This window comes from Carcharodon carcharias, chromosome 4, assembly GCF_017639515.1.
Source record: "Carcharodon carcharias isolate sCarCar2 chromosome 4, sCarCar2.pri, whole genome shotgun sequence".
Taxonomy (NCBI): domain Eukaryota; kingdom Metazoa; phylum Chordata; class Chondrichthyes; order Lamniformes; family Lamnidae; genus Carcharodon; species Carcharodon carcharias.
Window position 1 is genome coordinate 34,268,701 of NC_054470.1, and position 15,432 is coordinate 34,284,132.

At 38.8% G+C, this 15,432-nt stretch overlaps 1 protein-coding gene across 2 annotated transcripts in view; it reads left to right on the top strand.

The window, feature by feature from the left end:
- The window catches only part of naa35 (N-alpha-acetyltransferase 35, NatC auxiliary subunit), an 84,787-nt gene that overhangs the window by 29,226 nt on the left and 40,129 nt on the right, over window positions 1–15,432 (top strand). The window contains exons 10-15 of one of the 2 annotated variants that reach the window (XM_041185730.1): window positions 897–980; window positions 4,149–4,263; window positions 6,142–6,320; window positions 8,773–8,832; window positions 9,208–9,314; window positions 14,818–14,884. In XM_041185730.1, coding sequence (XP_041041664.1) covers window positions 897–980; window positions 4,149–4,263; window positions 6,142–6,320; window positions 8,773–8,832; window positions 9,208–9,314; window positions 14,818–14,884 — 612 coding nt within the window. The remainder of the gene's footprint in view (window positions 1–896; window positions 981–4,148; window positions 4,264–6,141; window positions 6,321–8,772; window positions 8,833–9,207; window positions 9,315–14,817; window positions 14,885–15,432) is intronic. The other variant, XM_041185731.1, reaches the window with a different exon arrangement.

A 15,432-nucleotide genomic window follows, 5' to 3' on the forward strand; every position in this document is an offset into this window, starting at 1 on the left:
CTTTAAGTTGAATTCATCATGTAAATTTTCCTGTACACACTTTGGATTCAGACTAGCTAAAGTAAAATGGTTCAGGTCTCAGACATTTAAAAAGGACTACTACGTTTTCTGTCTGGAAAGTTTGAAACATACTTTTTAAATAACTTTTTAATTTAAATAGAACAAATCCTCAACTATTACGTCAACTGGCTATGCACATTATTGACTTCAGAAGGCTTTGGAGCATCTTGTTAAAATTCATTTTGTACTGTTTGCATGGGGTTCTGGAGTGTTTGGATGACAGTCCCAGACTTGCACTGTAAAGGAGGACCCAAGAATAGGTGAAATATGTGTCTTCCAAGGGGGGAGGGAAAATTAGATGTAGTCATTGCACTGGCTAACTCTTGAGTATCTCTTGACTATGTACCATAGACCTCACACCAGTGTCTACCACCCACCCTGCCTACTCCAAGGCAGGAAGCATGATTTACCAAGGCCAATATGTAAGAGGAAAATAAACTACAAGGAAAAGAGAGGGGATCATGCTTTTTTAGGGCAATGCAGACCCTCAAAAGTAAAATTAAGTTTTGTTAGATACTCATTTACAGCTATTCAAAAAAAATGTGAAAAACTCAAAGATAAAGGAAGGACTAAAGAAAATCAGTACAAACTACTTCCACAAAAGTGTGCCTAATCTGTTACCCAAATTTTGTGGCATAATTTTTAATAAATAGAACTTTGAAGGAATGATGTATACTTGAAAACCCATTTGGGAATATAATTTGTGGCATTATTTTAAGTGAGGAAAGTGGAGGAATGTAATGAAGAAAACCTGTTTTGGCTTCAGTTAACATAGTGATCAAAATATTCCAGTTTTGGGACTTGAAATTCTAATGTGGTTGCTTTTAATGTTTCAGCATCAACAATGTACAGCAGTTTTCAGCAGGATAAAGTTTACTCGGTTACTGTTGACTGCCCTGATTGCTTTCACAAAGAAAGAGGTGAGACACATCCTCTGTGGAAGTTGTACATCATAATCAAAGTGAACAAAATATTTGTTTCTAGAATGACTCTCATAGATTGACCCTGCTTATTAGCAAGGAATCTATTGGAGTAAAAAAAATTCACAGTAAAGGATTTCTGATCTCTTGATGACATGATGCAAATTTTGTCACTGACTTTGATACAGACCTATTCAAAATTGTGAGAGTGTTTGTTTCAGAACACAAAACCTTAGAGATGGCATATTTTCTATTATTGAAAATGCAAGCAAAGGCTGATCAAAAGGTTCATGGAGCCATAAAGACTAAGAAGGTATCATGTTTGGTGCACAGTCTTTGGAAAGTTGGCTAATCTCAGCCAAGATAGTATTTGAGATGTTAAGATTGGCATCGGTACCCATCCCATTCTTGAACACTATCTAGGATGTTTTCCAGTAGTCAAAAAGTCAGTTAAAAATCTCGCCAACTAGCGCAAAGCAAACTTTGCGGATTCTCATAGCATCTAATAATATTTGTTCTCGAGGTGTATTTTTAAAAATGGAGAGAAAGAATCAGAGGCCATGAATTAACGGCGAGAACATGCTGGAGTGGGGCATCTCATGCAATTAAACTTCTTCCTGTACTCTTCAGTTAAAAATCTTTTCGCATTGTAGCTTGCTGGAAATATGAGCTGATAGCACCACTTTGAGGGCAATAGGGCATCTGGGACCTTAGTAAATGGCGGGAGCAATGGTGCATTTCTTTAACCAATGAGGTTTGAGAAAGAAAAGGGTGACAGAGAAGGATATAATGTTAATTAGAGTCAAATCAGATACAGGAAGAGAAGTGGAGGGAAATAAAGAGTCAGAAAAGAAATAGAGACAAAAAGGAAAAGTAAAATAAAAAATTGTTTTTCTAAATCTCCTACAGCATGTCACCTGAAGCAATGAGAAGTTGATTGACAGTCATTAAAAGAATATAATGACAAGTCTTAACTCTGAGTGTGTTTAATGGGAAATGCATGTGGAAATCTAACAAGTTCTTAAAAATAATGGAGAGCCTCAGGCCAAGATGCTGCAGCATGTGAAGCAGACAGAGGAATAGTGTAAATCGATCAAGCTCTGGAGATTCACAACTCATGGAGTATCTTAGTCCCTTGAACTTGCTGGCTGATTTGCACATTACTGGGAACTTGCATCATTTTTCCAGCAAATTCCAGTTAATTATTATAATACAGTTGCTGCTGTGTAAAGCGCACACAATTTATCCCTTATACATGGTGGCCAGTATAACACGGCAGCATTAATGAGAAAGAGGAATCCTTACATTTACATAAAAATTAAAGAAAAATAACTACAAAGGAAAACGTTGATAAGACATCTTATGATTTTGCAATTTGTTTTTGGTAGTACTGAGTTACTAAAAAAAGCCATTTTGTCGAAGCTTTTTGTCTTGCGCTCATCAGGACAATCATAATATCAATGTCAGGGGAAACAACTTTATACTATATGAGAAGAGAGTGCTGATTGGTTGGCAAGTGGACTCTGATTGGTGGAGCTGTTGCCCTGGAGAATGTACCAGATGATGGTGACTGACAGTTAACTGCCAAACATTGGTTGAAACTTAAACCAGGCAGCTTGATTCTGATCAACGCATTGCTTTGAGGAATGAACCAATGAATGGCTATCACTTGTTTTGTTTAGCTGAAACAGGCCTGTATATGTTCTTTCTTTCTGCAAAGAACTGGGCCCTATGTATTAAAATTGTAGCTTTGCAGACAGAAAGTGGATGTAACACATTGCACCCGTTTCAGCTAAACAAAATAAGTAATAGCTATTTGCTGGTTCATTCCTTGGGTAAATGCCTGGTCAAGTGTCAAGCTGCCTGGTTTAAATTTCGAATAATGCTTAGTAGTTAATTGTTAGTCACCATCACCTGGTGCATTTTCCATGGCAATGCCTCTACCAGAGTCCACTTACCAGCCAATCAGCACTCTCTGCTCATAGAGTATAAAGTTGTTGCTTCCCCTGACATTGGTATTTTTGTGATTGTCCTGATGAGTACAAGGTGAAAAGCTTCAACAAAGTGTCTTTTTTCAGCAATATTTGTTTTCTTTATTGTTCACTTTGATCTTCTCAATCCAGTAGGCTGTCTTCCACCACTCGCAGGACTCTACTCATTGTTTTCCCACCCCTTCCTTGTAGAAAGGCCTTCAGCAGCTGTATTCAATGTCACTACTCCATAGCTTTCAGTCTTGTAAGTTTTGTTTTTTCTTGTAGGAGAGAACAGGGAAGATTGAGATTGGCAACTTCAAAATAAGGTCAAAAATTGGTAACATAATGTAATAGAATTTCATGGATTCTTGTCTAAGGAATCTAAAACTAGTCATATACGCCATGAAACTGAGCATGAAGAAACTTCACAGCTTTTCTTTAACAAGCTTCTGGTTAACAATATAAAATTATGTCTCTACAGTCAGGGAAAACCACTCTTTGTCTTTTGTTAGAGACTCGAATATAATCAAATTTGGAGTTTTAATTTTAAGTGTATTCCAGAAAGTTGTTCATTTCTTGCTGCCTGCGCTGTTCTCATTAGAATATCAGTAAACATAGAACTGGGAATGTCAGATTTTAGTACTTGAACTGGATAACAATAGGATGAAGTGCTAGTAAATTAAGAGCAATAAACAGTATTAAAGTGCGCTGGTACAATTGTGATTTCTTTTCCATAAAAGTTAGTACCATGTACTTAACAGACTAGTGACAACACTTTGCATTATTACAATGAAACAAACAGTTTTATTAAAAAGTCAGGTTTGAGTGGCAACTCACGCTGATGAGCCAATGTGCTATTATACAAAATGTTAGGATGAGGGTTGGGGGAGGCAAGTGTTATATGCCAGTGGTTCCCTGTACAGTGATTTTCAGAGCTCAGTCAAAGCGAAGCAAGCTGGTTTCCCATGGCTAGATCTTGGAAATCGGGGAATATAGGAATCTGGACCCCAACACACTTAAGTTGCTGTTGTACTTCCTGCCAATTAGTTGCACAATATCATAGCCAGTGGAATGGTAAAAGGCAGCCACCTCTGTCATTGTTGATGACACACAGTATGGATTAACTCTTGGGAAGGTCAGTGACATTGTAAAGTCAGAGAAAGGATAAAACTGATTTGTTAATTTATTTTTCTAGATGAGTGCAATAAGTGAAGCCCAGAAGCTTATGACCCAAGCTGCAGATCTTCTACCTGCTATACAAAACTCCATCCACCATGGCATTCAGGCACAAAATGATACCACAAAAGGAGGTACAAAACAAAATACATTTTCCGCATTTTAGCCACTTACCAGATTCCCTAAAACAGTACTGTGTTTGAGCCAAAGGCCGGATTTAACATAGAGGCAGTGGTTCTGTCCAGTGGCTGGAAAGTAAGATATGAGCCCACTTCTGCCAGTCCTGGAAGCCACGACTGAACTTTACAAAGCTCAGGGAATTATTAGCATGCAGTTGTGGCTTCCACCCCTCTCAAGCAGGATGTCCCACTTCTGAGAACTGCCAGCCAATAAGTGACCTGGCAGTTCTGCAATCCCAGCAACGCCACTGGGAGCAGTGGCCAATGCAGGGACTGCAATAGGTCCTAGACCAGAAGCATCACTGGAGGCCCAGAGTTAAGGGGCAGGAATTTTCGCTCGGTGTGCAGGCAACATGCCCAAGCATGAAATAAAGCGTGTTGTGGTCAGCCAGGGTTGCCAACTCAACTAGCGCTCTCGCAATAGTTCAGTTGGCGGACACACGCCGGAGCCGGCAGCGTGCCCGCCAACAGTTAAAAGGCCTATTAAGGCCAGAATCAACAATTCTGCTGAAGTTTTCATTGTCCATTCAATCTAATGGTTGACGGGCAGGCGAAGGAAATCATGGGCAGGATGAGGTTTTCCAAAGCAAATAAAAACAAAGTAATTTTACACTTGAATTAAAAACATGTCCCTGCTCATATGACATATTTTTATTTTGTTCATTAGTTTTTTTAAACAGCGCTCCATCTCCCTGAGGCAGCTCCATGCCTGAGGGAGATTGAAGCGCTCTTTTGCGTGCATGCATGAAGTTCGAGCTAGGCCCGCTCGCCCTCCTTCCACCGTCCGGACAGGCAGTGCCAAGCTCACGTTCCACACTGGGCAGGCCTTAATTGGCCCACCCCGTAAAATCGGGGTGCAGTGCTGATCACGGGCGGTCGCCTTCCTGACTGCCCCCACTGTGCAACCCCACCAAAGGCAAAATTCTGCCCAGGTGTGTGGGACTGTAGTGGAGTTGGGGGTATGGTTGAGAGACTCGGGGCATTCGCTGCTAGCGGGCCCTTTGTGGGGGACAGGATGCCTGAACAGGAGAGACTTCCCCACCCCTCCCTCCACCTCACCTTCCCCCAGCTGCTGTTGGTGAAATACCACAGTGCCAGGACAAGGCCCTTAGTGGACACACAATCGAGTTTCCAGAAAAGTATCCTATTTCAATAATGGAAAGGAAATAAAATTGAACAAAACATGTCATTTTCATTGCAAGATTAAGAAACCCTGGCAAGGGCCTATTTTATGAATATAAACTAAAACATTTGTTTTTATTTTTTGCAGTTTAACAAACCCATATATTAGGTTGAAAATTACTCCTTTAGTTTGTACAGTGTCTTATAATGCAACTTTATCTTAATTAGACAATAGATATTTTGAAATTGTTTATTCTAGGGTTGGACCACACACGGGTGCTGAGCCCTATCAATCCTGCAGTTGAAACATGGGCAACTCAATCATACTTGGGTTTATATGTTTCATTCACTATCTAGTTTGAGCTTTTTTTTGCGTTTAGAATATGGAGTTTTCGAAAGGACTGTTCTGATTGCTTCTGTCTTAGTGATGCATAAATTCTAAATTAGAACACCATGATCTGTTGGTATCAGCGAACTTAGATAAATGAATGTTAGCCGTATAAGATCTAAATATCACATGTGGCTCTTGAGTTCGTAATATTCATTCATGCAACGCAGACCAAAAGTGTGGACCCTCATAGCTTAGTGCACGAGAGTTGTAGTGGATGATCACTCTAATTTTCCAGAAGTGTTTTTAAAACTGTAGTTATATATTTTCAAATAAGTAAATACTGAAGAAAAGACTATGCCTTTGAACTTTTGGTTTGATAGATCACCCTATAATGATGGGATTTGAGCCACTGGTCAATCAGAGATTGTTACCTCCAACATTCCCTCGCTATGCAAAAATTATAAAACGAGAGGATATGGTCAACTATTTTGCTAAACTTATGGAGCGAATAAAAATGGTTTGTGAAGTTGTCAACTTGACAAATCTGCACAATATTTTGGTAAGTTGAAGATTTCTTTTATGTATAATTTCTTAATCTGCTATTTTATTGTTTAACTGTTCAGACAATTATTCAGGGATAATTTGATCTTGTTTCAAAGGGCATTTCATTTTGCAAAAGTTGTATTTGTACCACCAACTTTTGCATCATAGTAAAGCAATTTCCATTTTGCCTCAATACCGAAGTTGTATGAACAGGGACTGGTGCAAGCAACCTCAAAGTGAATCGTAGTGCAACTGCTGAAACCCCAGCACCTGGGGTTTCACACCCAAATTAAAATTGTGTCCCATTTCAATCAAGAAACAAAGGAAAAAAGCACAGTCAGTGCATTTATATATAGTAATTATTCTGTGTTGTTTAGTGAAAAACAAACTGCAGGAAATCTTTCAATAATTTTTAAGCTTTGCAAGTTAAAACCATTTAACCCTGTGCACCCCGGTGGGTTGGGTTAACGGTGGTCAGGAGCAATAAAAATGCCATACCAAAAAATATAATTTATTTCGAGATTCTTGTTTCCCTTTTATTTTCCTTCGTCACTCCCAGCTGTGTGGAACTACTTTTTAAAACAATTTTATAGTATAAACACTGCTTTGTTTTTTGTTAGGTTCCATTCACTTTGCCTAAGCCTTTTCTTTTTGGATGGTGCCACCTGTCCCTTCCTCTTTCAAGTCAGCGGAGTAGCCTACAGACTTCAGTACAACCATCATCAGTCCTATTTTTGTGGTAACTGACAAAAGGTGTACTACAACTTATTATTGCTCTTAGGACGTGGAAGCAAGGTCACGTTTACTTCCTATTTTTATTTGCCACTAGAAGCCTCCTCTTTGAAAGATGTTATCTTTATGGTGAAAGTCCCTTCACTATGGTGTTAGGTAGAGAAATATAGGATAATGACTCAGTGAAGACAGTTTTGTGGTGTGGGTCATGTGCAGCTACCTAGTGACACAGTTAAGGCCTGTCAAAACGGATTTTTGAATATAAATTTTGGAGTTCAATTCTGGAACCTACTTTTTGGAGCCAGAGTATTACCATGACCGGAACCAGACTGACTCATGCTATGACTAATGCAGTTGGTAAAGCAGAATTATTTTAAAATCCCAGAGGGAAACATTTTAACAACTGTCATAGCCTATAATTTTAAGTGTTATGTTTGAGATGTGACTCTAAATTTAGGAATCAGACCATCAGTTCTCAAGGTTTTACATTAAACTAAATGAAACATTTTATTAATTTACACAGGTTAAATATATATATATATATATATATTTACATGGCTACATATTACTACTACCATAACTTTTAACAAATTCCCAAACTAATCTCCATTAAAGCAACAGCTTAGACTTAACCAGACACCAAGCAAAGCATTTTCACCTTACTAATTCAAAATGAAGCTCTTTTCACTTGGTTCCTGTGGAGTCAGTTGGAGGCTTACAGCTGCCTTTTGATCTCACATTGCCTCTGCTCTGCATACCCGAAAACCACTGATTGAATTCAAATTCTCAAGGTCTCACCAGGCTCTTTGAACTTCACCTTTTAACAATGAAACCCCTTTCATAGTGCCAATTTTATTAGTAATACAAACATGTTGCTTGGTAGCTGCTAGATAGGCATCAGTTTTCACCCTACTTCTTGAATGTTCTATTCAAAAACTGCAAATGCACGCTATCTCTATTACATATCAAAACTAGTACACATCAAAGCACCCAGACTAGCTGGCTTTAATCTAATTAAGACACACCCGCAGAAAAATATTTTCCAATAATATTATATACATTAGTAGTTTCATGACACTCACCTTCTGTAATCTCTGAATATTGGCTTGTGCACATGTTCGGACAGCAAGGAAACCATTGGATTGAAGAAAGTGTATTCAAAAAAACTGCAGATACTGGAAATCTCAAGCAAAAATGGAAAATACTGGAAATGACATCTCTGGAAATGACAGACACAAAATAAAATTTCAAGGGCAGAATTTTACGGCAGTGGGATTTTACGTTCCTGCTGCAGTCAATGGGGATTATAATGACTCGCCGCATTTTACAGCCCCGTCCCCGCCAAAACGGGGCCGTAAAATTCTGCCCCAAGTGTGGACCCCTGATGAAGAATCCATACCTAAAATATTACTTTAGCTTTTTCTTTCAACAAGTGCTAAATGGCCTGCGAATTGTTTCCAACATTTTTGTTAGATTGAATGTTACTTTAAAACTAATTGAAAAATTAAAATTTATCATGTGGCTGAATAATTTTGTTTTCATTTGGGAATTCTACAAAATATGATTGCCACGTGCATGGAAACATTTCATATAGAGACATGCTATTACCTTGTAAACTAAGCTATTTTTTGAAGAAAATATTGATATTTTAAGTTTCTATACCTCCTCTCTCAAAATATTTACAAATTTGTCTCATCAGGATATTTTTGGTGTGTTTTGAAATTTTCATTTTGTAGGACTTTTTCTGTGAATTTAGTGAACAGTCGCCTTGTGTGCTGTCCAGGTCTTTGTTGCAGGTGCGTAAGCTTTTATATATCTTCAGGAATTGAAAATGACTGCATTTTCATTGTATCGTACTTGCATGTTTATTCATACTTGTATGTTATACATTATCAATGGAGATTGCTGATGAATGTCATAAACCAGCATATACAAATTTTAAAATTGCCTCAATTTAAGTAAATGATATATTGAATATCTATAGGAAGTCTCTTTTAGATAAAGTTAAACTAATTATTATAACTAAATTTTTGTATTTTGAAGGTATCTGCTAATATAGTGATTATGACCAGACAACCTGAATATCCCAAAGAATTTGCATATGTTATTAAAACTAAAAATGATTGTAATTAGTAGATTGGTTATATTTATAATAAATATTTATGTTACAGGCAACTTTCCTGGTAGATAACAAGAAGGTATTTGGTACACATCTGATGCAAGATATGATAAAAGATGCTCTGAGATACTTTGTCAGTCCTCCAGTGCTCTCATCTAAGTGAGTAACTAATTTACTGTGATTTTTTTTAAGAGCAGTGTTCCTTGCATTTGCTGATCTGAGCTGCATGTCAAATAAGTACATTGCTGTTTATAATGCTATAACAATTCTCACATCACAGATTGATTTCAGAAATGCTGGAAATAAACTACAGTATAAGCCTTGCTGTCAGCTGTGGAATATAATTGTTATATTACTTGTCATCTAACCAAAGTAACCAGCTTACAATTTTGATGTATGATTATGTGGGTGGGTTCACTTGTAGTCTAACTACAGCTGTGTATCTTCAGTGCATTCAGCATGGTAGAAGTGCTACCCAGTTATAAAAATAATTCTCTGTAGTTTGACTCATGCAATAGCACTAATTTTAATGAGAATTCCAAATTTCGAATACCACACACTCGACTTTGCTCAACAATATGGCAAAAATCTAACGTTAGGAGACCAATCTTATCTGTAAACATCTTTCCGCACTTCCCAGCCTTCCTTATGGATTTTCTGAGGTGAGGTTAGCAAATCAAAGCAAATATAAGCCTGTAAATTTCCGGTGGAGTGGCAATTAAGTTAGATTGACACTCCACTCGTGGTTCCTTACCTGAAATTCCAGCCACTCCTATCTCGCCTGACCTTCAGACTCAGACTGGGCGCGATCTATGGAGCACAGCCTTCTGTCAGGTAAGGAGGACACATGCCCTTTTTTTACAGCACTAGCTACTGTAAAGCAGATAAGTTTAAAGACTCAGCCACTTTGAACATCCAGTGAGAAAGTAAATTTATAAAGTAAATGGGCAGGCTTGGGGATGCGGCGATATAGGATAGATTGGGGGATGTTGGTCAGTGAGGGGGGTTGGGGGTACTGTGGGTAGGGACATCAGGGGAGGTGGGAGGTAGTGGGGTGGGGGGTGAATCTCCTGGCCCATGAGGTGTTGGGGTTGGGAGAAGTCCTGTCAGGGGCCGAGGTGGGTCAGTGCTATAGTTACTCAGAAGCTAGAAGTGGTTTTAAATCTTCTAACTTTTTCTGGGTAACTATTACTGTAAATAGTCGGAACCATCCGAAGTTTGCAATTTAAATCACACGATCAGATGGTTCCCAGTACATGGCAATTTCCCGTCGGAAATTTGAACTTCCTGGGCAGTTGCCATGCAGTCCTTACCTGGGAACCTCCAGTGGGGGGTGGGGGGGGTGGTGGGTTCCCCAGCACATCTTTGGGGTACCTCCCAGTAACACTGCCCTGGAGCTTGGAAGTTACAGGCCATAGTGTCAAATTGTGGTCAATTTGCATTAAGGAGCAAGTCCACTAGAAACAAGATTATGAAGACTCATTTTATATATGGTGCTTAATGTTTAGAACTCTGAGCTCTATATGTAAAAGGACAGTGTTCTTGGCCATTGCCCATTCTAAACTCCTTGTAACATTTGCTAATTACCACAGTGCTTGCCAATTAATTTTAAAACAACCATTAAAATTGTCGGGAGGTGTTTTTTTTTAACCACCAAGCTTATAATGAGTGTATTCATGCTCATGGGAATCCTGCATTTAGTGCTTTTAGTGTAAGATACCACCCCGCCACAATGTCGAACCCACTCTTACCAGAGTCACAAATGTGACTGTGACAAAGATAAACTATATTTCCTTGTCCGTCTCGACCTGTCTGCAGCCTTTGACCACACCAACCTCCTCCAACACCTCACCAGTACCATCTAGTTAGGTGTAACTACTCACACCTGGTTCCATTCTTATCTGTCTACTCGTAACCAGAGTATCACTTGTAATGGCTTCTCTTCCTGTTCCCACACCATTACTTCTGGGAGCCCCCAAGGATCTATCCTTGGGCCCCCTCCTTTTTCTCATCTTCGTGATGCCTCTCAGGCATTATCCGATATTACAGCATTAGTTTTCGCATGTACACTGATGACTCCCACCTCTACCTCACCACTACTTCTCTTCACTCCTGTCACGAAACTGTCATATTTTTCATAATATTATTGTGGGATATTGTAAAGGAGCCTTATGTGTGTGTAGGTGAGTGTGGTTCTGTGTGTGGCTAATTTAATTGAATTAGAGATCGATAGACTGCAAGGTTGAAATTATCAAAAGAGTTAGGTGTTAAAAGGCATTTGAAATGCTAATGAGTGAGCTAGAGTAAAGTCAGCAGATAGAGTGTGAATGAAATTTGCATTTTTAGATAAGGGGAAAAGTTGTTGGATTTTCAAAGAAATATGATAAGGTTTTTACAACTGGCAAGATAAATAGGGAAAGATTATTACTTTGATTCTTCCCAGAAGTGCTGACCATAATGACTACATAAAAGATTTTATTATGGGAAAAGTGAATTCCAAAGACATGGGGGAACAGTGGGATGTACATATCAAAGAAGCATGGAAGGCTGTTTGGGGGTTGGCTGTGTGAGATCTAAAATGTACACCATGTGAAACAGACTTGGGGAAAAGCTATAGCCACTTTGCAGAAGTCTGCTGTTCCAGTAACCAAAGTTGTGTTAAAAGCCTTTGGAATTCTGCTGTCGAGTGCGTGCTTGTGGTAACCTTGCTGGATTGTCTCTATAAATTAAAAATATAATTTGGACTGTTAATTAGGAATTTAATTAGGAATTGGGAATTTTGGGAATTGGTATAATATTAAGTTATTATGTAACTGTAATCTTATGTATGTGTTTTATTATTTTTTGTTAATAAATGTTTTAATTTAATTTTTAAAATCTCTAAAGTTGTTAGTGGACTCATTACTTCTGAAGTCAGTGCACAAACGTTCTCATTATAAATACAAATTACAAAACCGTTGTGACAGCATGGCCAAGTTTCCCTTGTGGATTTGGTCAGCCTGGCAAATACCACCTGCCGTATCATAACATTCCTCCACTGTCGCTAAATTATCGGGCTGCTTCGCTGACATCCCATATTGAACAAGCAGAAATTTCTAACATTTAAATATTGGGATAACTGAGGCCACTGTTTTTGGTCGCCGCTCCAAACTTCATTCCCTAACTAATGACTCCATCCCTCTCCCTGATAGCAATCTGAGGCTAAGCCAGTCTGTTTGCAACTTTGCTGTTATGTTTGACTCTACAATGAGGTCCTGACCACATATTTGTGCTATCACTAAGACGTCCTATTTCCACCTTCATAATATTACCCAACTTCACCTCTGCTTCAGCTCATCCACTGTGAAACCATCATTCGTGCCTTTGTTACTTCTACACTTTACTACTCTAATGCTATCCAGCTGGTCTCTGACATTCTACCATCTGTAAATTTGAGGTCATCCAAAAATCTGCTACCTGTGTCTTAACTCACACTGAATCGCATTTCCCTATCCACCCCTCTGATCTGATTTACATTAGCTTCCAGTCAAGAAAAATCTTGCTTCTTAAAATTCTTATCCTTTTTAAATCCTTCCATGGCCTCATCCTTCCCTATCTCTGTATCTCCTCCAGCCCCACAATCTCCCAGATAGATCTGCCATCATCTAATTCTGGCCTCATGGGCTTCTCCAATTTTAACCACTCTACTGTTGATAGCAGACCTAAGCTCTGGAATTTCCTCCCTATCCTCTTTGCCTTGCTACCATGGTCCCCTCCTTTAAACCACTCCTTGAAATCTACCTCTTTGACCAAGCTTTTGGTCCTTTGTCCTAATATCTCTTAATGTGTCTCGGTGTCTAAATTTGTATTATGATGTGCCTTGGAACATTTTGTTAGATTATAGTGCTAGATAGATACTTTGTTATTGAGATCCTGATGACACTCACATATTTAAAAACCTTCACGTCTCTACAGTTCTCCTCGTTGATGAGAGCAAAGAAGTGTTTAATGAAATTGTGCAGGCCAAGCAGTAAATAGCTAGTTTGGTAATGCCTTGAATGTTATCTTGCAGTCACACAATTGCTCCTCATTGGCTTCAGTCTGTGCTACAAACCCCATTCCCTAGCTACTGACACCATTCTTGGTAACTGTGAGGCTGAGCTAGACTGTTTACAACTTTAATGTCCTCATTGACCCTGAGATGAGCGTCCAAGCGCATATCAATGCATCACTTAAGCCACCTATTTTCACCTGTAACATCAGCTGTCTCCTCTCCTGCCTTAGCTCATCTGTTGCTGAAACCCTTAGCCTTGCCTTTGTGACCTCTAGACTCGACTATTCAAACACACTCCTGGCTGACCTTTCAAATTCTACCCTCTGTAAACTTGAGATCATCCAAAGCTCTATTGACCTTTTATACTTCTGGCAAACCTCATTCACCTCTATTGGCTTCCAGTGAACAACACTTCCATTTTTAAAAAGCCCTCACCCTTGTTTTCAAATCCCTCCATGGCTTCGCCCCTCCTTATCTCTAATCTCCTCCAGCCCCACAACTCTCCAAGATATCTGCACTCATCTAATCCTGGCTTCTTAAGCATCCTTAGTATAAATTGCCCATTAGCAATGGCTGTGATTTCAAATGCATGGACTCTAAGCTCTGGAGTCTCTGTCCTAACCCTCTCCGACTTTACCTTTCTGCGTCCTTCAAGATGCACTCTAAAAGCTTGCTCTGCCCAAACTTTTGGCCATCTGCCCTAATATCGCCTAATATGGCTTGGTGTCTAATTTTGCTTTAATAACACTCCTATGAAGTGCCTTGGGATGTTTTATTATGTTAAAGGCGCTATATAAATACAAGTTAGAGTATATATTTCCTATTGAATGTGTGCAAAGGATATTCTACTTGAGATTGGCACTGTTTATGCTGCGGCAGGATTTACTGTAGAGTTTGGAACAAGCATTTAAGGTAGTTCACAGGTTTGAAATTCCTACTTTTGGTTATGAAAGAAATGCAGAAGTGCAAACATGTCTAGCCCGCATAAGAACAAACTGTTGGACAGCACTTTACAAAATTGTCCAGTTCACTGGCGCAAATATTGGAATATATGCTATAAAACTAATCTGTGCTGAACTGGCTGCTTGCATCTATGGCTCAACTTTTAAACACGACAGCCCTGCCTCAGGCTAAGGAAAAGAAAAATCTGCTGCTGCCCACTATTTCAGTAATCCTTGCTAAATAATATAAACTTTAGTCAGGGTGCCATTTAAGATGGAATAGGCTACTAAGACTCAATGTCTAGTCTCGGACATGACAAATGTCCACTGAGAAGAAGTACTGCGCAACTAACCTCCAACAAGAGTCACGGTCTTAAAGAGTTGAAGAAAGGGGTCACCTTTCTAAACACTAAGAATAATGCTCCTCACCTAAATGTGTTTTAATAGAAAAATACATAACAAAACACCAACAAGCATCCCTGTTCAGAAGTGTTTAACTGGTCAGACTATTTAGTTTGAATAGAAAAGGTTAAGTGTGCAACTTAAATAAAAACAGAAAATGTTGTTATTTGTCAGCATCTGAGAAAATTTTAGATCACAACTGTAAAGACTCATTTCTGAATATTCTTGTACTGCAAAATTAAATAAATATAGTGATGTTGATCTTTCACTTTTGTGGTAATTTCAGATGTTGCCTTTATAATAATCATCAAGCGAAGGATTATATTGACTCATTTGTTACTCACTGTGTTCGGGTAAGTAAATTATCTAATTTGGTGCATGTTTTTATAAATTTTTCAAATATTGGGGTAGCAGTTTTGTTGTATTTTTTAAAAATATTCTAAGTTATTGCTGAAAAAAGAGACATGCTGTCAAAGCTTTTCATTTTGCACTCATCAGGACAAATGCAAGCTTACCAAATTTCAAAGGGAGCGACAGTTTATACTGCATGTGAAAAGGGGTGCTGATGCTCATGCAGTATAAATTGTTACTCCCTTTAAGATTTGGCATTCTAGTGTCTGTCCTGATGAGTGCAAGATAAAAAGCTTCAACGGCAATGTTCAAGTTCTGTACTACCAAGCAACAATTCCTAGGTTCATATTTTTCATAATATTCAACATGAGCCCTTTGTTCTGGTGTTTTTGCTATTCACTTACCCTCTCTCCCAGTTATCCTTTCTCTCCTGAAATCTGATTCCATGGATGTTCAGGCCTTAGATCTCTCACCCAAGAACCCATTCTTCATATATGAAACATTCTGCCATTTGACTGTGTGGGTGCGTATGCATGGGAGTGGGTGTGTT